Consider the following 22,850-nt stretch of genomic DNA (forward strand, 5'->3'; position numbering starts at 1 on the left):
TTACTCCAATAGTTTACACTGGGACAAGTTTTTCCATTTACAGGCAGGTTACCTTTGGAACACAGATAACAGTTGAAATGTGGAGTATGTAAAAGGAGCCGACAGATAGCCACAGCTCCACGGCATGAGATGAGTCAGCAACATGCACTGGCACAGGATCACTCTGGCAATCCAGCTATCAGTGAAGTTTCTTTGTGTCATGTTTCTGAGAGGCAGGACTGTCCTACATTCATGTCCAACTTGTCTCAAGATTTCGTATGAACTCATTCATCCTTCACCTCAACCTCACTCAACCCCAGGGGAAGCAAACCATCACTCCTTCAGCCTGATGAGGATCCTGTCATCCAACCCAGCCACAATAAAAATAAGAGCATAGGGAAAAGCATTAGGCTTTAAAACCAATTACCACAGCAGATCTCCAACTACATCTTAGTTCAAGTTACTCACATTAGTATAAGCCTGCTAGAGCCTAGGCAGTATTAGAAGTGCCAGATGGTTTTGGCAAAGCACTTGATTGTTTTCAGTATCCATGCAGGTAACTGAAAGCTCTGCCTCAGGAAAGGATTTTGGATCCAGCAACCATCTCTCAAGCATGACGTCGAGCAAGACTCACCACTCTCACCTCCAAGCAGATGGACAATGAGTCATTCACCAAGCACTCAGTCCACAATGACAGTCACTTAAGAGAGAAGGATTTTCACCCTTCCGTAAGTAGGCAGGTAAGTTAGTATTTCCAGCACACTTTCTTTTCCTATCACAAGGTGATACCAGTCTCTGATTCTGTGTTAAGGGTCTGCCAGAGGAGCCCTGAGCTTGCCCAGCTTCTTGCTGGGACGTAAGAGCATCTGAGGCTTGTTGATGCAACAGAGCTCTCTGGTAGAACCCATTTCCCAGGGAAAGGGTGTCTGCAAGCCAAATAATCTACTTGAAATGCCACGTATACAGCTTTCTAGGGGAGAGAAGGAAAAAAAAAGTTGTTTACATTCTCATGCTGAACCAGGAGGTCTCATTTTAAGAACCTACATACTGCTGGACAGACTACCAATATCCTTTCTTCATCTTATGTTCTGCTGCTAGCTACATGGTAATTAAGAGAAAGCATAAGATGCGTTTTTAGGTACACCCTTCACATTTTCAAAATCCCAACTTTTTGTCCCTGATATGTTGACAAGAAGCAAGAATTGATACTATCAGCCACCTCTCCAAAAACATAAGCAAACAGCACATTGCATTTACTGCAAATAAAATTAACACAGCACCTACAGGTTAAACAATCCTTCCCCAGCAGGCCTACTGTTCACAGCATGTCTTTCTAAATCAATTTTCTAACCAGAGACGTTTTATAGCCTTAATCATACACTTCATTTATGATTCAGTTTGGAAAGGAAGATATCATGCATTTCCCAAACCATTTTCCCATAACCAAAAGCATATTTCTAAAGCTTAAAGCAAGAACCACCAACAGCGTTAAGTGAATTTACAACTTAAATTTTCCTTCCATACCTCAAGATCTGTTCTGTCTGTAGCAGATGTCCAAGGTCAAGTGTCTGGGATCTTTACCTAGCTAAAAACATTTCTCAGTGGTGTTGCAGCCAGCTCATATGTCCTCTTACTGTCAAACACACACTAATAGTCCTGAACTGAGCCAAAAACCTTACACCAACTTATGTAACAATGATGACCTTACAACTAAAGATGCATTTTTTCAATTTAAAGAAAAACTGAATGCTTATTCATGCAGAAAAGTACAACATTTGAGTTCAATAAATGCAAAATTCTGATTTAATTTGTGAATATACTTAAAACACGTAGTTATAATGCAGAAAATATCTCTGTCAAATGACAGCAGAAAAAATATTTATGAATACCTAGATTTTTCTGGGTACACACTTGTATTTCTTTCCTCTTCCTGCTACAATCCAGTAGGTAATTATCAGCCTTGATTGCAGACAGCTTCTTCTCATCCACAAGCTGCCTAATAGGAGCCAGCTGCCAGGCTCTGAGAATAGCACCTGGCTGTTCTAAGTGGGGAACAGCAGCAACCTAGCTTCTGGAGAGTCTCACTTTAGCTAAAGAAGACCATTTTCATCCAGTTACTAATGATGTTTAAAGCGTTATCTATTTTTCCAAGATCAGTTATCTTAGTTAGGTACATTATAAAGTATCTAGTTACTTACCATTTAAAAATAATTATATATTTTTGAGGTAGAAAATATTTCCTTTCTTAGTTTTTCTTTATCTACCACAGGTCACCCCCTCTACCAAGATGGTAACATAGAGGGATTTATTTATTGATGGAGCTAGGGGCTGTTTTAAATTCTCCCAGCCAACACCAGCACAATTTAACTTCCCAGCCAGCCCTCCTTACCTCCAGGATCTGTTGGTGGCAACTTGCTGGTTGTACTCCACCAGCTGCATGATGAGTGCTAGCGAGGTGGGGGTTGGCCTGTTCTCCCATGTGCCTGGTGACAGGACGAGGGGGAATGGGCTAAAGTTACGCCAGGGGAGTTTTAGGTTGGATGTTAGGAAGAATTTCTTTACTGAAAGGGTTGTTAGGCACTGGAACGGGCTGCCCAGGGAGGTGGTGGAGTCACCATCCCTGGAAGTCTTCAAAAGACGTTTAGATGTAGAGCTTAGGGATATGGTTTAGTGGGGACTGTTAGTGTTAGGTCAGAGGTTGGACTCGATGATCTTGAGGTCTCTTCCAACCTAGAAATTCTGTGATTCTGTGATTCTGTGCTTCTATCCCTCTCTTGGTATCTTCAAGCTCCCACGGGTCTCTCAAGATCTGAAAATGTTTTCTTTTCTCTGCAGAAAAGAATAGGACTCCCATTTGGGACTCCAGCCCAAGCTGCAGCACATCAAGGGCAGAAGGCAACAAAACCCAAAGGCCAGTGCTGCAGGGTGAGGGACCAGGAAAGGTCCATGCTGACGTACCTGTGCTTTTGAAGGGCCACCACACACTGTGAGAGTCAGGGGTAGAGGCATTTAGCTTAAGTAAAACTATTTCCTGAAAAGGAAAATGGTTCTAAGCTTGCCCTTAAGGTGGGCGCCAACAGCTGCTAACAGAAAGGCTTCGGAGGGTTTATGGAAATAATCATAATTTCTGGATTTTATGCAGTTTAGCCTAATGCAACCAGGTAGTCCTAGCTTATGTTGACTTTATTTAGGCAAGTAAATATGTGGTATAATTATTTTGCAGTAAGTTTGTCCATTTATCCACATTTCTCCCCAAAGCTGTATTCTAATTTCTGAAATGGCAGCCTCCAGCCTTGGCGGGATTGTTGTGTGGAGAGGGATGTTAACAAAAAAACTCCTCTTGGCAAAAAAACATTACTGAGGCAGATCACAAACCATGTTTATGAAAGTCTAAGAAACAATGGAATGAGAATTTCTCTCCTCAGATTTGCCCTACCCAGAGGCAGTGAAGTCAGACCTGTTACACTATCACTGCTGAGTGTTTCTGAAGAAAACCAGTGCAGCAACTTTAGGCATTACCAGCTGACTGTACTTCTGTGTAGTGCTGCTCTTTGTACTCTGCCCTGCAGGACGGATCTGCTGTCCTGGTTCACTAGGAACACTTCAGATCACCTCCAAGGAAGCATCTGCAATGATCCTCTAATGCAGAAAGACCCAGTCACTAAGATTTTCTGCAGTAAAACAATTTTTCACACTCAGAACAGATGCTTGTCTGTTCAGGGTATGTATGAGAACAGAATGAGAGGTTATTTCCACATTGTTGGGAACTGCTTCTAGCCGCAATCAGAACTTGCTTCCAGCCCCATCAGCTCCATAAACGTGCAGAAGCAATACATCTGAGCTACAGCAACAAGTGAGCAGCCTACTTCAAATTTAAATGAAAGGGAGCATTTTATTCAAGTCTTCCGAGAAATCTGCTTTCACAAGATGTCAACATTTCTAAGGAGGTAATAAACACTTGGATTTCCATTGCCATCCGCTGATTTCCACAGTATTTTCATGTTGTATGAAGGGCTGATGCTAGTCCCAACGCAGATCAGGCTTCCAGCATTTTACATGCAATACATGTGGTTCTGGAGCTATAGAAGTGAAAACATCAAACCTTGGATACAAAGCGCAGTGTATTTGCTTTCACAAGCCTGAGGAATGAAGCGTTGTTGTTCCTCGTGTATGTAAGCCAACTTCATTAGATGAGAAACTCAAGAGTCCCCAGCCTAGAGAAAGATCACCTGCCCAGCTCTCAAAAGTGATGCTGGCAGTACAGGTTGGTTAATTTAGGGAAGTCCCTGTAAGGATGAAGAACTGATTTAACTTCACTTGTGTGAAGCACAAAACCAAACTCTTCTTGTGATTTATTATTTTCAATTGTTTTGAATCAAATAATCTTAATTTAAAATGTTTTATTTTTTTCTCAAAGGTTAATAGCGATTTGAACATAAAAGGACTTGTGTGCACAAGAAAAATGCTGCATGAAGGGTATATGCTTCTACTGTTTCCCACCCATCAAAATGCCAAGAAGAAAATGTAATTGATCAACATTTTATTTAACAAAAAGATCAGTTATCCAACATTTAATGGTATCAAACCCAAAAAATAGTTTTCTGCATTTTCTATAACAACTGTATTAAAATCCAGTACAAAATGTTTTCACTCAACTGAAGTATCAGTTTTTAAAGAGCATCTCAGGGAGTTTACAACCCACATGTACAGATGAAGGAAAGCAAGAAACTAGACACAAAGCATATAAGGAAACACAACTCCCTTTCTACTTGTCTTTGACAGTATTGCTCTATGCGTATTTGTGCTCTTTACATGTAGTGTACTGAGGGGGGAACATACAGCTTTCCGGAAACATGTCTATTTAGCATATTTTTCTATTAAACAGCTTGCTACATTTATAGATTTAATGGGTGATTTTATCAAGAGTTCACGTAATCTAAACAGCACTCCCAGGACTCATTTTGTATTGAGGGATATGCCAGAACATTCGCAGGTGTAAACAGCTGGGTCTGCTTCTTGATTTTATCACTGTCTTTTTGTTTGTTCACCATGCCAGACTGCTTTGCTGCATAAGCTCTAAGTAGCTCCTTAGTCTAACAATTCCCAAAATAGGAGACAGAAGCCCAACGCAAAATCAATTGTATCCAGTATTTATGACAGTATTTGGACCCTGTAATATTAATATGTAAAGTCTAAGAAAACTATAAATAAGGTAGCAACTATAAAGGTTTGGGAATCACTGATCTAAAAAAACACTATTTTAACAGGCCAGCAAGAGTCAAGGTTACTAATTGAATATATACAGATGGTAGCAAACTCATTTCATAAAGTAAAAACCCAACGCATACATGGTTACAATTCCAGGCCTGTTTAATTTACAGCTTATGGTAATTTTGCAATGGCATGGCTATTATTTACACATTCTGCTATTTGTAAATCAAGGGTTCCTGCTGGCAAATATTCCTCAAAAATTTCCATTACTGGAAAGAGTGCTCATGCCTTCTGAAAGGAATTGGGATCAACTGCTGACAATTTTGACAGGTTATTTTCATGGGTGATATTTTCTGGTTTGTTCTGCTGCAGAAATACTTCAGATACAGAAGGTTTCTTAAAACTCTTTTAAAAGCACTCTGTAGTTTTCTCCCTGCCACCCATCCAAGTGACTGCGTAGTGTTCAATGATGACTTCTGAACTTCAGTACAAAAACAGACCACATGCTTCATGATGCCGTGTCTGGCAGTACACTCTCTACCAGTTCATGCTTCCTGTCTTAAGGCACTTACCACTGCTTTTTATTTTTAAATACACCTGACAATTCCAACTGAAAATCTCTTCCTGTTTTAATAGTCTACCCAGCGTATGTGCATGGGCACACACAGGCTGAGTGCTAACCTTTCAAAAACATGCTTGCTTAAACCCTTTCCAGTACACGCATCCTAGGAGTAGGTCAGCTCAGTGCTCTTTGCTCTTCATAGCTTTACAGTTCATCATGTTCCTCTTTGGCCTCCTGGTCTTTCAACTTGAATTCTTCAGCAGTAACTTTACCATTTCCATCCCGGTCCTGATTGGTAAACATATTTTTAACGATCTTTTCAAAATCAAAACCAGGAGCTAGTTTTCCTTTGCCAGAATCAACTTGAGCTTGAATGTATTCTGAAAACTGCAAGGGAAAGGAGGAGAAATCAGCTCACAACACAACAGACATTTAGAACTGAAGAGAGAATTCTTACAACTTAATTTAGGCTAATTAGCACAGACACATGAGGTTAAATCACACTATGTGGAGCTCAACAGGAAGTTCCTCATTTATTCCAGTGGGTTCTGGACCCATAATAAGAAAATTGATTTCTCGTAATTTAGGGTGGTATTTTTTTCATTATTTAGGGAAGATAAGTTGAGTGACTTAGGATCAGATGTATATGGAAAGAGAGAGGGTAATTCTGCATGCTGATACAAGAAGTTCACATCATAATACAGGCCGCTACCTGCGTCTTAGAAGAAGTAACACACAAGAAAAAAAAATGAAACACAGGAATGTGACTGGAAGCATCAGTATGCCATCAGACTTGCTAAAGTAGCTTCAGGCATTATGCCTTTCATTCAATTCCCATAACTTTGATGGGGGGACGAGGGATGAAAAGGTTGCCAGATTGCAAGGTTAGTTTTCCCTAAAAATCCTTTTCCTGATACATATGATGATGTTACTCAAGGTGATTAGACTATGTCTGACAGAAGTCATGCTGATGGCTTACCAGAAACAGAAAGCCCACAATCAAACACAGTTCTTCCAACTGCTGTAATCTACGGTGCTACTTCTTAAATAAGCTTCAGCAATGAGAGACATTTTTCACATTCGTTTACACTTTTTAGGCCAAGCGCCCTCTCCCATCACCCTGGCTCCTCCTTCCCCTCCTCACTAGCTATACGGATATCAACAACCCACATCATTTGTTCTCTGGACTGATAAACTCTTTTCTCCGCTGCAAAGGCAGAAATGGAAATAAACACAAGGGAGAGAAGATGGAGAAAGAAGGAAAATAAAAAGGTGGAAGAGAATGCCAGGAAGAGGAGAAATTTAACCCCATCAGTCTGTTAAAATACTGAAAAGTCATCTCATGCTATTTCACAGGTCACAGCCTGCGCCACGAGTGCTGCATGCTCCAACAGGGAAGGACACAAAACATAAAGACAGAAATGCGACAAAGACTGAAGAGAATAATAAAAAGTAAAATTAAATATATATAGAGAGAGACTTCCTCAGTTAAGAGAAAACACAGAGGAAAACTTCACAGATATTTATATAATGCAAGGTGGTGTGGCAAAGGGAAGTGAGTTTCCATTAGGGCACCCGGTGGCATTCTTACACCAGAGACTTGTGGTACAAGCAAGGAGGGGGAAGGACTCGTTCACACAGCACACAATCCACCTGTGGAGGTTCCACAAGGGGACAGGAAGCTCCTGGATACACCATAAACCTCCCACCAGCAGACCCTGTGAAGGCTGATGCAGTGAAGGATCACTGAACACTAACTTTGCCTCTTACACCTGTTCCCTGCAGATCTGCTGTTGACCACAGCAGGAGACCACAACAGTAAACATACTCTTAAGTAGTATGGCCATTCTTGTATTTTTTTCTTTCCACTTCTCTCTCTAATGCTAATTAAATGTATTTTAACAGACTCTGGCTTCCTGTTACCTTGACAACCACCAACATGTGAAAAAAGACAAGCAAGTAAAGCAAAGCAAAGACAGACTGAATTCTTCAATACCTGACTACCTTGGTGATGGCAATAAGGAGAAAACCACTGGAAGTGTTTTCACTTAGCTTACCTCCTCTAAAAGAACCTCTCCATCGTGATTCTGGTCTATTTCTTCAAACAGATTGGGAGACACTTCACCGTTCCATACAAACATGTATCCTTCAGGCAAGCCAGACACCAGCTCCAGCAGTTCAATATCAAAAACTAACACGGCACTACCAGGCACTTCTCCTTCTGTCACAAAAAACGGCAAAGAGAAATTCTATGATTCTATGGTATTTATCCTTTCTTACACTGAAGAGTACATTTTCTTTAAGTCCAAAATAATATTTCTCTTCCAGCTCCAATGGCTGTTTCTGTACTATGATCCCCAGGCCCTATGATTCCAAGCCCACCAAACCTTTCTGTTCCCTTCAGCAGAGGTGAACATAACATAAAGGAAGAGTTCATAATAAAACTGCATCTTTTTTTTTTTTTTTTACTTGTAAAGCAAAAACTGTGTGAATTAATTAATTTTCCTTTATCTTGACAATACACTGTATATCCAGGGGGGTACTGATAGACTCAGCGGTATTGTAACTGCTGGGTATATTACTTCAATGAAACCACAGAAGGAGTTTAATTTATACTTGAAAAAGTTGAATAGAGGTCACCTCTAACTTCTGTCCAGCAGCAAAGAAACAATCAGCCTTCAGATTTGTGTGTATATACCAAACCAATAACAATCATGTAATGTTTCACACCATGGATATCAACTGGAAGTTGCATGATCCCAAATACCTATCACTGGTATATTCATGTTTTTTTTAACATAATGTTTTTTCCCATTTTATGATGATTTTCAATTTATTATTTATAATCATGTGTTTTTGTACAACGGTGTAAAATGCTGCATATTCCTAATGCTCATAATTTTTCTTCATAATTATTTTGGAAACCAGGTACAAGTGAAATTGCTTTGTATCTCTTTTCACAAATTAATTCTCCATTACATTTGATGTGTGATGTCTGACAGTCTTTGTCAAATACAAACTGCTCTGGGGGTATTGAAGCTTACAACTTATGCAACCATTTCCATATTAAACCAGAGCTTATTGATTTTGGTGATCTCACGATAGACTCCTTCCCCTCCAGTCTTTAACTCAGAAGGCCGACAACAACCATATATACTGGGATATGAAAGTTCTTGTCACTTTTATATTGTTCTTTTTAATTACTGTTACCCTTGTCATTAAAAATTGATAAGCTTCAACGCTCTGAAACAGGGATTCCCAAGCTGTCTTGAATGTACTATTGCTGGGGTTTCAACTGCACTGGTAAACAGAAAAATGTAGTTTATAAATTTTGAGTGTTCCCTGAATTTTCCAACACATTAGTGCTGAACCGTTCCATTCAGTTTTGTTTCCTGCATAACATACTGTGTGTCCACGAGTGAGCACCTTATTCCCTACTATCAAGAACAGTGTTTACATCCCTCTGCAACACCAGAGTGCCTGGAGCTTTCCACTTTGACAACATGGCATCACTGGGGCATGTGTTCCCTTTTGTACTGGGTAAGTCTTTACACTGGCCACAGCAGTAATATGACTTAAAATGCAACACAGACAGTATGTTCATTGCACTGCAGAATGGGAGGACTGTCTAAAATAATGAAATGAACAAGCTCTAAAAATAATATTCAATCAGATAAGAGATCCTCGCCTTATATTCTAATGCACAGCAAATAACACAACCTGCATACATGCACGTCAGCTGCTCCAGAGATGCTAAGTGGATGTGCAGCAGGTTCCTGAACTTACTTACCCACTCCATCTTCCCCATAACCAAGGTGAGGTGGAATAATGACGGTGCGTCGTTCTCCGACACACATATCTTGAAGGCCCATGTCCATCCCCACCACCACCTGTCCAGATCCCAGGACTATATTGTAGGTCTTGCCTAGACTGTGTCTGAAAGAGGAAAAAAAAAACAAAACAAACTCAACATACTACAGAGAGTTTCTGTTGCTCAAAATTACCACATAAGTAGCAGTTCTAGTTAGCGTTCTGTCATTGCCCAGAATCAACCAGAATCAATTTCATTCCCAATGTTCTACCAAGCAGTTACCTGAAGTTGTTCTCAAGGTAGCAGGATACAGACAACACCAAACAGAAGTGTCCCTACTGTTGACAAGTCATCTTGTATTAATTATACGTTAGTTGGATGAAATCCACTTAGAATCATTAATCCTGCCAATTAAATCCCCAAATAAATTTATGTCTAAACAAGAGCTTTTGCATTTCAAGTATTTTCAACTCAACCAAGTTGGGATTTTTAGCAGATCTAAAAACTCCAGATGTCCCAGAACTACAAACCTATGAGGATTTGTATGCATTCACATGGATCAACCATTCCTTTAATGTTAATCATTCACTATGATGAGTGAATTATCACGACAGCTGGGAAGAATAAGAATATCACTGCTACTTAACCATGATATTTTTTGAATGATACCTTGCTGCTGGTAGCTCATTTCTAAAATTATAAATTATCAAAAGTTAAAAACCCAGAAGTTAAGCATATTTGTGACTCTAAAAGAACAGTGCTATGTTAAGACTCAGTATGTGGTATGCACCACAACAGCAGGACCTTTTATTCTGTCAGCCTCCTGTCTTTGGTTATTTGGCTTGGCTGTACCACTGCTGGACGTGCCTGTACAACAGAGTATTATTTGCAAAGAAAACAATTCAGTGGATAGGAGACCAGCCTTAAAATTAGACGTACAGGATTCATTATCTTTGGTGCTCTCTAAACTGCTTTCCATAAGACAGCCTCAGTATCCCTTGGTTCCTTCTACAAAATGAGAATTGAGCATTTCTGCCATATAAAAGGTGTTTTGAAGCTGAACGCATTACTTGTATACATACCTGACTACAGCATAACATCATGTGCTTCAACGTAAGCCAGCTTTTCAGTTCTGCAAGCTATTGTGTGCACTGTGAAAATCTAGCTGCTTCCTATATTAATTATAACCTGTTTAAAAATAGCTTTCTCCAACTGCCATTCCATAAATAAAATATTATTTTGATGACTAATGCTATGCAAAATATGAAAGCAGAAAAACAAGCTAGCAAAAGTATTCTTGTAGCTGCAGCAATCAGTGCTGTGGACTTGCTTTAGTTGGAAATGAGACAGACCAGAGCAGTCTCTGACTTCCTCATAAACCTACTGTCAACAGGAAGGAGGAAGAGGAACATTATCATCACAGGCATAATCAACCTGATGATTTCTCCATGCTGCCACTTATTGCAACAGGACAGGACAGGGAAATCAGCGCCCATGTGTGGGACAGACCTGATGGCGACCACTAACTGTACAACGCACTCAAGCTGGCTTTAGCAAGACCACACTGAGTGCCTCTCAGACCTCCCTCAGATGCACTGCATCAGCAGGCTGTAAATCCTACCCATGAAACTGAACATACCTAGTTCATTCACAGAGCCCTGTGTGTCGGTCTGTTATGACTGCCCAGATTCCTGAATTAGCCCATTTGAACAAAATGCCACACAGACAACCTGTTTCATCACTCTGCTTGTAGTGTTTATGTTCTTTTCCAACACATTCCTACAACCTCTTTGTTTCTGGTTCTCTCTCTAAGAGAAGCGGTCTTTCTTTTCCTCTTCCTACTACACATCTTAGACAGACAGACAGACAGACATAAAAAGAAAATCACATTCTAAATAAATGCTCTGTTTTTTAATTAAAATTTTTTTATTCTCTTCCAGCCTGCTTTGCATGCTATTCATTCTGCCTTCACAGCTGCAGGGGGCATTTTCTTTAACACATAACAGACTTACGTTGAGTCTAGCAAAGTACCATCCAGGAGTGAAGCGTTGTAGTGATACTTCAGGTAATCTCCTTTCTTACTCAACACGGTGCAGTTGGAAGGTTTGTAGTTGACAGTAATGCTGACCGAGTCTGAGGGGTTGTGGAAGTCAACCACGTGTATGTCAAAGACCAGCACTGCAGATCCTGGAATCTTTCCTAAACAGGAAGCAAATTAGGACAAGCAGAAAAAGAAATGGTACCCAAAAGGGCTTACGATGACCACATACTGTACCCAGTAGGAATACAAATTCCCACTATGTCCTCTACTGAATCATCTTGCTCTTCTTTTTCAGAACTAAAGGACTACATCTCTGCTATATGGAACTGCTGCAAGCTGCATCCAGTGTAGGACAGAGAACTAGTGGAAAAGCATTGAACATGCACTCAGTTCCATAGTGGAGGAAAAAATTCCATTATTCTGAATTGGAGAATTAGGCAGAAATGAAGCAATAAGCATGTATTTCCTGTGACCACCCTAAATGACTGGCTTTTGTTTCATGTACCAATTCATTATTGATTGTCAGAATTCTTTAGCTCTTCTCATGCTTCAAGGAATGCCATTGTGTATTAAAAGTTACATGTTCCTAATATGTCCTGATAGCAAGCAACTTCTTCCCCCCACTTCCCAGGATAATGTGCAATTGCATTACCAGCAATGCCAGACACATCCAAATACAGCAATGGGTTTTGTTGGTAGAGAAGTCTTAATTCCCAAATCAACAGCACAGAATTTGCATCCACAGAAGAGAGGCTTCTCTTCTAAGTCACTTTTTCCAAATAACAACCCCGGAGGTACCTTTGGAAACACCAGCCACAAAACTGTGATTGGCTAGAAGTGTTATCGTATTTCAACCACTCATTGCAATCTTTTTAGGTATTAATGAGTCTTCCCAAAGGAATTTTAATTGTATGTTATACATACACAGACACTTTGCTGTTACATGCATCCACTGTTTACAGAGGCGGCTTAGGAGTCCACAAAACCTGTGGCTGTGGAAGGAACGGGGAAGAAAACTTAACGCAATGAATTCCTTTAGCGTACAGCACTTGTTAAGACACACAGGAAGGAATGCCACACCGCAGAGTTCCTGGCATCCAAGTACCAGTCCGTCTGCAACACTGATTATCCAAATGATTTCAGGTCAAGTACCAGTCTGCCTGAAATACTAATTATCCAAATGATTTCAGGTCACCAATTACATGAGAAACTGTCCTGCAGTCCTATTGTCTTGCCTATTAGCTAATTAAAATAATTTTGCACATTCTGGGTATAATCCTGTTAGTTGTGTGCCCACAAAATAATGAACTAATTCATAGGCCTTTCAAATGCCAGAAAAGTGGAACAAATACATTATGTATTTTAACTACATACAACTGCACTGAACAGCAAAGGAAACATCATTAATTGCGGGAGTCTTGAATGAAAAGTCAACCTCACCTCTTCCTTCTTCTCCATACCCAAGATGAGGAGGAATTATTATTCTTCTCTTCTCACCAGTGCACACACCTAGCAAACCTTCATCCATCCCAGCGATCACGTAACCCTTCCCGACATAGGTGTCATATGTACGATTTCGCGAGTAGCTGTGGAAAAATATTTTCTTTTTAGCAGTGGTGCTCCAGAAAGTACAGAATTTTGCAATCTTGCAACACAATTCCTAAACCAGTTAAGGTCAAGCACATGGTCATTAACTGTCACCAGAGAGACACAATGCAATCACCATGTTCGATGAATCTAGGCCACCACGTTTCATCAGTCCATGATGCATATGCATCATTTACCAACCAATTCTGGACCCTGGCTAGGGAACAGCTTGTTTGCAAATGCATTTCTGCTTCATACTGACAAAACAATATCACCTATTTCTGCACTTTATTACAGCATGATTTCTGTTGAGTTTAAGCAGCTGACAAAATCAGTTTTCTCCTTTAAATTTTCCCCTGCCCTAGCTCTATTTTAGTAAGTGCTTATCACCTAGATATAGTTTAGGTTAATTTTTGTGAGACGCCTATCTCATTTTGCAACCACAGCTATGTAGCTGAACTGCTACAAGCTGGAGGTGGGATAAATAAGCTCTACTGGGATGCAGATCATTAAAATGAGTCATGACTACAAACCAGTATCAACAGTATCCCTCCCTTCTTAACTATGTCAATCATTTAAAACGTTGGTTGAAGGATCTGCTTCAACACCTATGGTAAGAATAAAACAAGCCTACAACAACAGATGACGTTTATTAGAAAGATGTGTCTGCCTTCTGCCTTTCTTCAAGGCATGTTACATGAAGGTACAGCACAAAGAAAGGAAGGCAGAAAGGTTTTAATTCATCTTTACAAGGTAGCTCTTGGAATGAATGACACCAGCACTGAACCTTAGTTAATTCAGAGGCTTGCTGAACTGGTCTAAGTCCAGACAGCCCTGGCTGAGCTTCCCAGGATCTGTTCTGCAGCTGAATATTGCAGAGAAAGAAATGAAAGAAAAGATTATTAGAGCTCTTGACCCCAGCCATTAGCTGTGCTTTTGGCATGCTCCCTGTAGTAGTGACATATTTTTTTTCTTGGTCAGCTCCAAGGCTTTCAATAACTACTGTTAGCTGCTCTGTTTCTTCACAGGCTTGTTAGACACGGGCCTTTCTTGGAAATTCTGCAGGAAGCCGGGACATGACACTCTAAGGAATAAACCTCATAACAACCGTCAGCTCTTTAGGATGATGAAGAGGCTACTGTCCACAAAGCATTTATTACTATTTACTGACAACAACCCTAATATAAATACAACCGTGTCACTTTCAAGAATTTTTTAATCACAACAGAAAAGACAACATCCATTTGCTTCTCAAAAACAGAAACATTCTGGCCAGGTGCACTGTGGATAAGCCAGAAGTGCTTCACTTACATTTTTTATAAGCTGTAAGTTAAGATCTGCACTGATGGCTGGCCTCCTGCTTTCTACCCTCCCACGAAGCCGGGCAACTGAATGGGGAGATCAAGGTTGACCGTGAACCTTTCTGCATCTCAGTTCAATTATTTGAGATACAATCCCCTGACTCCTCCTCACAGAAAGTTTTACACATGGCATACTACTCAGCTGATGTTTGCAAGCTGATCCTGACCTTCAAGCAGTTGTAGAAGTATGAAACAATCTGCTTTGAGTTTAGTTTGCAAAACATTTTACAGTGTCTCATTTCCAATTCTTGTTAGCTACTCATAACAGCTTTTCTGAAAGCAGGTGTAGTAAAGTATTTCTCACTGAAAAGCAAAAAAAAAAAATGTCAGAAAGCTACAATGGCATTATTCCTCATATAATTCTGCACATGGCGCTAATGTACAAGAGCACTTTGAATATGAAGTGACAGTGAACCTTCTTCCTTTATCACAGAAACCCTGTTGCTGAATTGTGACCCACAATTCTCAGGATGTAAAATGGGTATCGTATTTATGTTCTGTCCCTTCAGTAGTTTCACCTATTTGGCAGATAAACAACGGGGCAAAGACTATTCAAGCACACGTCTAAAGCATAGACAGCTTCATCGGGTGGATCATGACCCCTAGATGGCGACTCTGACACTGTCAAAAAACAAAATAGGCCTTTGTCTTCCTTCCCGTATTGAAAAGATTTGTAAATTTTTTATTAAGAGAAGACGCCAGCTCCACTCACAAAGAAGGAGTAGCAAAGAATTATATTTAGGTATATTATGAACCAGACAGACAAGACAAACTAGAAATGGCATCTGCAGTACTGAACAGTTTGTTTACCTGGAATCAAACAACGTGCCATCCAAAAGTGTGCCATTGTAATGGTATCGGAGGAAGTCTCCTGTTTGGCTTCTCCGCTCACAAGATTCAGGTACCTGCTGGTTCTCAATAGTAATACCGTCCTTGGGATTATGGAGATCTAGCAAAACCACATCAAAGACTAGTGAAGCTTGGCCAGGGATCTCCTTACCTACAAGAGTGTCAGAGCAGAAACTGGTTACAACAGACCATGTTCTAAAAAAAAGCTTAAACATTTTTGCTGAACAAACTAAAAGAAAAACAAATTAGTGTAATCTCTTTCTAGTCAGTTATTTTATGTGTGGGTTTGTCATTTAATTCTCCCATTCAATTATTTCATTCTGTGCCTATTGTGATGCCATTACCTCATCAAAAACAAGCCTCTTCAGTAATGCCCACCTTAGTCAATGTACACCAGGTCCACCTGAGCCGCAAGGTTTAGTCTACCAACACATTCATTAAAGTACATAAAACATCCATCAGTATACAAATGTTGTATATCTGCTCTCCTATCCTGTCCAAAACCAGAGATCACATGATAGAAGCTGAAGAAGAGTAAATTAAATACCTTAGTGAAGAAATACTTCTCCATTGACACACAAATTATCATATGGATTGCTTTGTCTGAGAACCAATGAGCTCAAGAACTTGTCAAATTTTTAAAACAAACACCTCTGTAGGTAACAAAGCCTTGTGGATTTATCACAATAAATGGTAATGAAGGGATGTGAAACTTCATACATAATCAAGACATCCTTAAACATTAGAGCAGAGCAAGAATTTAAGCAAGGAAGAATTCCAAACTATACGTAACTACCCCCTCATTTAACATGGGAACCTCTATATGAGACCTGAAGGCAGTCTCATATGACTACTAACCCATCTTGTAGCCATTACTGGGGCATTCTTTGCAAAAAAAGGAACAAAAGTAGAATTAAATTTTATATGTAAGTTTTCAGGTCTCCATGGCAGTCACTGGAAGAATTATACAGTCACGTGACTTCCACTTTTTGGAGACATTATTAACCACAGGTGATACTCTCTGAATGAAACTACATTTTATTTTTATCAACAATATGTCAACTAAGCAACTTAGTGCTCATATTATTTTAAAAAAGGTATTTTATGATCAGTCACATCCCATCCATAATACATTTTTAACCTCTCTTTCCAGTAGTTTTAACATCTCTTTCCTCTCTTGGTCCATTTGTCTGAAATTGGCAGTAATGTTGCCCAAGAATTTAAAATACACAAGGGTCAGGTTTATTTTAGAATTTGTATGTACTGGATAAAAAAGGAGTAACTTTTACCATCTCCTTCTTCTCCATATGCCAGGAAAGGTGGTATCGTGATGATGCGCTTCTCTCCCACACACATTCCCAAGAGACCCTGGTCCATACCAGGAATCAGCCATCCAATTCCCACATAAGTATCGTAAGTTCTCATCCGATTATGGCTAAAAACAAAAAAACAAGCAAAAAAAGCAATGTAAAGCCGTAGGCAGGAACAACAATAATCCTCAAAAGTCACATACTATGCACAAGATGTCACAACTTGCTGCTCCCAACATACAGGTTCATTGATTTGCCAAGGTCTTGCTGAGTAGCATTTTCCAGAGTGCTTAGCTATTTCAGGAACCTTACAGGGGTTTTGATAACATCACTCACAAACATAATGGCAGCTGTTATTAAAGCATTATTTTCCACAGAACTTCAATGAAATACACAGGCTATAAACTTAATATCTCAATATTAAAGTGTTAATAGCTCAATATCTCTAAGAACTCTGCCCGCTTAATTTATAAAGCTTGTATCTGAATTGAATAGCTGCGCTGCAGTGGTTACAAAAACTATTAGCTGACTAATTATAGACAGTAATACAAATACAGGGAATGAAATACTACTAAAAAAATAGACCTGGGCTGCTAATACCCACCTAGAAATAACTTATTGGTTTGAGTCAGTACTGCTGTCTCATAATGTCTGAATAAATTACTGATTTTTATATGATGCTAGCTTTAATTTCCTCTGAAAATTGTCTGTTTCTGGTCAATTAGCACTAATTGCCATAACTGTAGAGGGGAGAGGAAAAGACAGATTCAGGTGAATCAGACACCTGCTAAAATAGGCAAGCACACACACAGCCCAGCTGCGCACCTCGAATCAAAGAGGGTCCCATCTAAGAATGTCCCATTGTAATGGTATCGCACGAAGTCAGACACCTGCACTGTCCGAGTGCACTTCTCGGGTTTGAAGTAAGTCTGAACCTGCACTTCGTCCTCCGAATTCCACAGATCGATCAGAAGCACATCGAAATGGAGCACGGCATTGGGGGGTATCACACCAGCTGAAAAGCAAAACAACACAAGGGAGTTTGCTTCCTTTGCTCTATCGGACATCAGCAAGAAGTGAACTAATCTGTGCATTCCCTAAAGCAATCCACGGGATACGACTCCATGCTTTTTGTGTTTATAACCCTCTGTATGTCCACCAGTCACCCACACAAGGAGCTATTCAGGTGCCTGGTGCTGTACTTACACACGCCTTCGTTCCCATAGGCGAGCTTGGGGGGAATTTTCACAAATCGCCGCTCGTTCACGCACATGCCAACCAGGGCTTTGTCCATCCCAGCAATGAGCTGGCCTTTCCCCACAAACACGTTGAATGTGGATCCCCTGTCATAGCTAAGGAGGGAGAAGCAAGCAGAAAGGTTAGTGGCTCATTTATTGATTTATGGCTTCTGCTATTGAGAGCTTAACTGTACTCCATCTCCTCCCTGCCCTGTTAGCATAACTCTATCCAAAGGCAGCTGCCAGGGGAATGGTTGAATCCAAGTGTTTCTGAAACTCCAAGCCAGCCCTCCTCCGGTCCACTGCCCACCATATACCCAAAATGTGATCTAGTGGTGTGCAACAGGGATCCATCCTGCAGACACCCACAGCCCTTAACTACACGCGGTTAATTTACGCTTAATTTATGCAAGAAGAGGAAAAGGAAAAGGTGCCTTTGTGAGTCACAGCTGTGAGATTTGCCAACTGGTTAACTACTTTCTCCTCTACGTTCCCAGCTCTCATTTCACTAAGACTTAACTAAACACCAAAAAATAGAGGCGTGCTTTAAACAGCAGGTTTGCCAGATCAAAAACCAGCATATCCAATCGAACAATCTTCTACTGCGATAACCCATTTGAAAGGTAAAATAAACCATTTGTAAATGCTAATGAAAGTTTTCCACAGAGCACTGAAAGCAGCAGTGCTAGCACAACATAACACCAGCGTTGGCTTAAGCGGTTCCTCTGACTGCCTCAAGCCACACAATGACCCCACTCTGCTGTACCTGAGTTACTGTTGCTACTCATTGCCCAAAAAAATGTATAAACATAAGTCAGGATGCATTTCAGAAGCTGCCTATTTCTAAGCTTTCACTTCTTCCACTTTCTCAAATTCTTGTTACAATGTAAAGGACTTTTTTCTGATAAAAGGCAACATTGAAGAAAAAAAAAAAAAAAAAGGCTTCTGCCTCTGCCTGCTGAAACACTCTGGAAAGCAGCCAGTGGCTAGATACCACTAGGGAAATGATGTCAAACTTTACTTCCAAGACTGTGCACATCACTTCCACAATACACTGAGCCTCCTAACAGTCCCAGAGCCTCCAAATCCCTCAAATATTTCACTGAGGGATCTCTCTGTTTGCTCCATGATTTTCTTCTGGCAAACATTTTCCTTAAAATAGCCAACCCTCTATATACAGCAGTCGCTTTCTGTTGCACCAGTATTCCCGCCCCCAGGCAAGGATGGAAAATATTTAAATAAGCTCCTGAAAAATTCTGCTGTGCATATAAAAACATAATCAAGATGTTAAGATTAATAACATTCTACAAAACCCTCAAAAGTGGAATTTTGTAGCAATTGACAAAGCTTGGCACTACATCTGGGATGATCATAAAACAAAAAAGTACTCTTTTTTTTTTTCTAAAAATAAACCTAAAATTTTAAAAATTGTTGATGCTAAGCATAGAACTGAACAAAGAAGTGAATGGACCCTGAGGCTTTGACCAACTGACTTTGCAGATTCCTTAAAGCTGAGCACAGTTTGTTCCTATTAGCAGAATTTACCACATTAACAGCAGATGCATAGGCAATTAGATTCAGACTTCGAAATTCAAATGATTTTGTGGCTATGGAAATAAAAAAATACACACTGATAAAAAGAAATTAATGAAGAAGGACGTTAGTTAATTACATGAAACAGTTGTGATCAGTAAGACTTTGTAAGCAGCCCATTAACAAGAAGAGCAGCATTACTACTTTCTGCTTGGAACTACCTGTAGAGAAAGGAAAGTTTAAGCCTCAAGAACACTCAGCAGTCGAAGAAGAAACAGAGTAAACCTGCCCTCACTTCAACATCTGAAGTATTTTCAAGGCCAGTTTCACAGCAGTGTTCGACTACATTGATGCTGGGAAGCACCTTCATAAACTTAAAAAGCAAGTAACAAATACAACTGGTATGGGTTTTCTAATAGGCTGATTTCAGGTATAAATTGAACATCTTTAACTTGTATGCTGTAAGTGATAAAGAATTTAAGACAAACATTCCAAAAGATTCCTTCAGTTGACCTCCAGAACACAAGAACTCCAAATTTTCCAGTAGCTCCTAAAACGACAGACCACTGTCATCAGTCCAAAAAAAGAGTCCCGCAGGTACTGAATAACAAAAATATCTGTCAACATGAGCTGCCATCTAGGAAAAAAATTACAATATGGCCACAGCTGATTTTTACAGCCTTTTGAAACGAAGATGACCATGCAAGTACTCAGGTTAGATTGGACTGCCATTGTTATCATCTAGTTGGCAGCACTGACATTTAGAGGACCCGAAGTGACAAACGTACAGCTCTGCACAGCCCATTCCCTACCCAAATAATTCACAGCCTAATTACCAGGGGTGCAGAATTAAACCCAAGCCCCATCAGGTGTCCTGCCCCAGCGCAGAACTTTGCTGGCACAAATCAGCACACCAGTGAGGGCAGCTCAGTGCGCGCTTGTACAAATCAGAAACACATTTCTGCACACGGGGCCGGTTTCCAGACTGTCACATATTTTTTAAATGAGCAGCAAGCACACTGCCTTTCTGCCTCCTCCGTTCTGCACCCAAGGCTGATTTTCCAAGACTGTGGGCTGCCAAGGAGTCCTTACCGGGCTTCTTCCCTGGGACAGCACCAACGCCAGCGGAGCCACCAGCCACGGTGCCCTGCTCTTGGTGTGGAGCTGTGCTGCTGAAGTGGTGCTACCAGCACGCCGCAGCTGGGCCAGCCCAAAGGGAAGCACTGACTTTACTCTGTGGACAGCTATTTCCCTAAGGCTGGAGATTTCCCTTGCAGTGCATGAAAGATTATCAGGATTACGGAAAATCTGGTTTGCTTTCCCTTCACAAGCAACACTTTGATCAGTGGCAGCGAACAAGAAAACAAACAAGCAGTGAGCGGTGCCAGCATCCCTCACAATCTCCCGATCCCACTGTTTGGGCTTCCTGACCCCAAAATAACAGGAGGAAGGGGGCAGGACATTCCACTGCAGACGGGTCACGCTCATTTACAGGCAACATAGACAACTACTCCTCAGTAAGAACTGCTGAAGGACTCTTTCATTTCGGGTAAAGACTCCTCGTTTGTTGCACTGTGGTAGGTTTGAGCCTCAAAAGGCCACAGGGGAGGCGTGGAAGGAAGCGGGCAGCTCCATGACAGGACGTAGCAGCAGGAAAGGGGCAGGATGGTGCTGCACGAAGGCGTTCAGTGACGGGACGTGGCAGTAGGAAGCGGGCAGGTATCACTGCATGCAGTGGCTCCGTGACGGGACGCAGCAAAAGGCACGAGGCAGAACAGCGCTGGGCTCAGTGTCTCGGTGTCGGGACGCAGTCTCCTGTTCTCCATCCTGCCCGGACCCCCCGGCGGTCTCCTTCCCTCCAGCAGCAACAAGCTTCGACACCACCACGGTGGCGACCTCCGGGGCTCCCCACCCCGCTGCCTGGTGGCTCGGGCCCGTCTCTCCGGCCCCAGCCGCCCCTCGGACACCTGCCTCGCTTGTCCCCGTCCCCATCCCCCTCCGTCCCGTCCCCGGCGCCCCTCGCACCTGGAGTCGAAGCGGGTGCCGTCGGGGAAGGCGCCCAGGTAGTGGTAGCGCACGAAGTCCCCCCGCCGCACCGCCCGCGGGCAGCGCTCGGGCACGAAGCGCCGCTCGACGCTGACATCGGCCCCGTCCCAGGGCGGCTCGGCGGCGACGCCGGGCACCGGCGGAGCCTGGCAGGCCGCCCAGCTCACCAGCAGCGCCGGCAGCAGCAGCAGCAGCGAGCCGCAGCCCGGGCCCCGCCGCGCCACCGGCCCCGCCATGGAGGGCGGCGAGGGGTGGGGGGGAAGCGAGGCACAGCGCGCACACGGCCGCCAGGGGAAGGCTCCGCTCTTCCTCCTCCGCCTTCTCCGCCTCCGCCTCCTCCTCCTCCTCCTCCTCCTCCTCCTCCTCGCAGACGTGGATGCTGCCGGCCCCTTTCCCCCACAATGCTCCCACCAGCGGCGGGGGAGGAGCAGCCGAGGGGCGGCCACGCTGCGGGGACGGTGGCCCCGGTGCGACGTGGCGGCGCGGGGAATGGCGGAGAGAGCCCCGCGCCTCAAGGCGTGTCGGAGTGGGAAGGGTGGGAAGGACCGCCAGGACCGTCTGGTCCAACCGCACCTCTACCACCAGTGTCACCCGCTAAACCATGTCCCCAAGCACCACGTCCAACCTCTCCTTGAACACCCCCAGGGATGGTGATGCCACCACCTCCCTGGGCAACCCGTCCCAGTGCCTGACTGCTCTTTCTGACAGAAATGTCTCTTCATTCCCAACCTGAACCTCTCCTGGTGCCACTTGAGGCCATTCCCTCTTGTCCTATCACTAGTTACATGTGAGAAGAGGCCGACCCCCAGCTCCCCACAGCTTCCTTTCAGGTGGTTGTAGAGCGCAATAAGGTCGCCCCTGAGCCTCCTCTTCAGCCTAAACAACCCCCATTTCCTCAGCTGCTCCTCACAGGACTTGTGCTCCAGGCCCTTCACCAGCTTCGTAGCCCTTCACTAGACATACTCCAGGGCCTCAATGTCCTTCTGGTAGAGCAGGGCCCAAAACTGAACACAGCACTCGAGGTGTGGTCTCACCAGAGCAGAACACAGGGGGATGATCACCTCCCTGCTCCTGCTGGCTACGCTATTCCTGGTACAAGCCAGGAGCAATCAATGCTGGTGGCAGGCAACTGCACATTTTCTGTATCTTCTTGCTCTTGCAAGCCATGGTAATGACGAACAAGCACTGCTCACATTTGGATGGACTGATGGAGAACGGAAACCACTAAAGTCAGGCACGCCACTGTGGCGACAAATGCTTGAGTGCCTCGGTCGGCAGGACGAGAGTTCATGGGCCCAACTCTCCGATCCAGTGCATCTGAC

At 42.4% G+C, this 22,850-nt stretch overlaps 1 protein-coding gene across 1 annotated transcript; it reads right to left on the reverse strand.

Annotated features, from left to right (window-relative positions):
• Positions 1-4,502: 4,502 nt before the first annotated feature.
• FKBP9 (FKBP prolyl isomerase 9) lies at positions 4,503-21,872 on the reverse strand. The gene is made up of 10 exons (XM_027451403.3): positions 21,508-21,872; positions 17,918-18,063; positions 17,537-17,726; positions 16,691-16,836; positions 15,363-15,552; positions 13,045-13,190; positions 11,576-11,762; positions 9,543-9,688; positions 7,810-7,973; positions 4,503-6,139 (listed from the first exon to the last, which is right to left on the reverse strand). Exons 1-10 carry the CDS (start codon positions 21,762-21,764, stop codon positions 5,957-5,959), a joined length of 1,755 nt encoding a protein of 584 aa, XP_027307204.1. The 5' UTR covers positions 21,765-21,872; the 3' UTR covers positions 4,503-5,956.
• Positions 21,873-22,850: the final 978 nt, after the last annotated feature.

Source organism: Anas platyrhynchos, chromosome 2 (assembly GCF_047663525.1).
Source record: "Anas platyrhynchos isolate ZD024472 breed Pekin duck chromosome 2, IASCAAS_PekinDuck_T2T, whole genome shotgun sequence".
Lineage (NCBI taxonomy): Eukaryota > Metazoa > Chordata > Aves > Anseriformes > Anatidae > Anas > Anas platyrhynchos.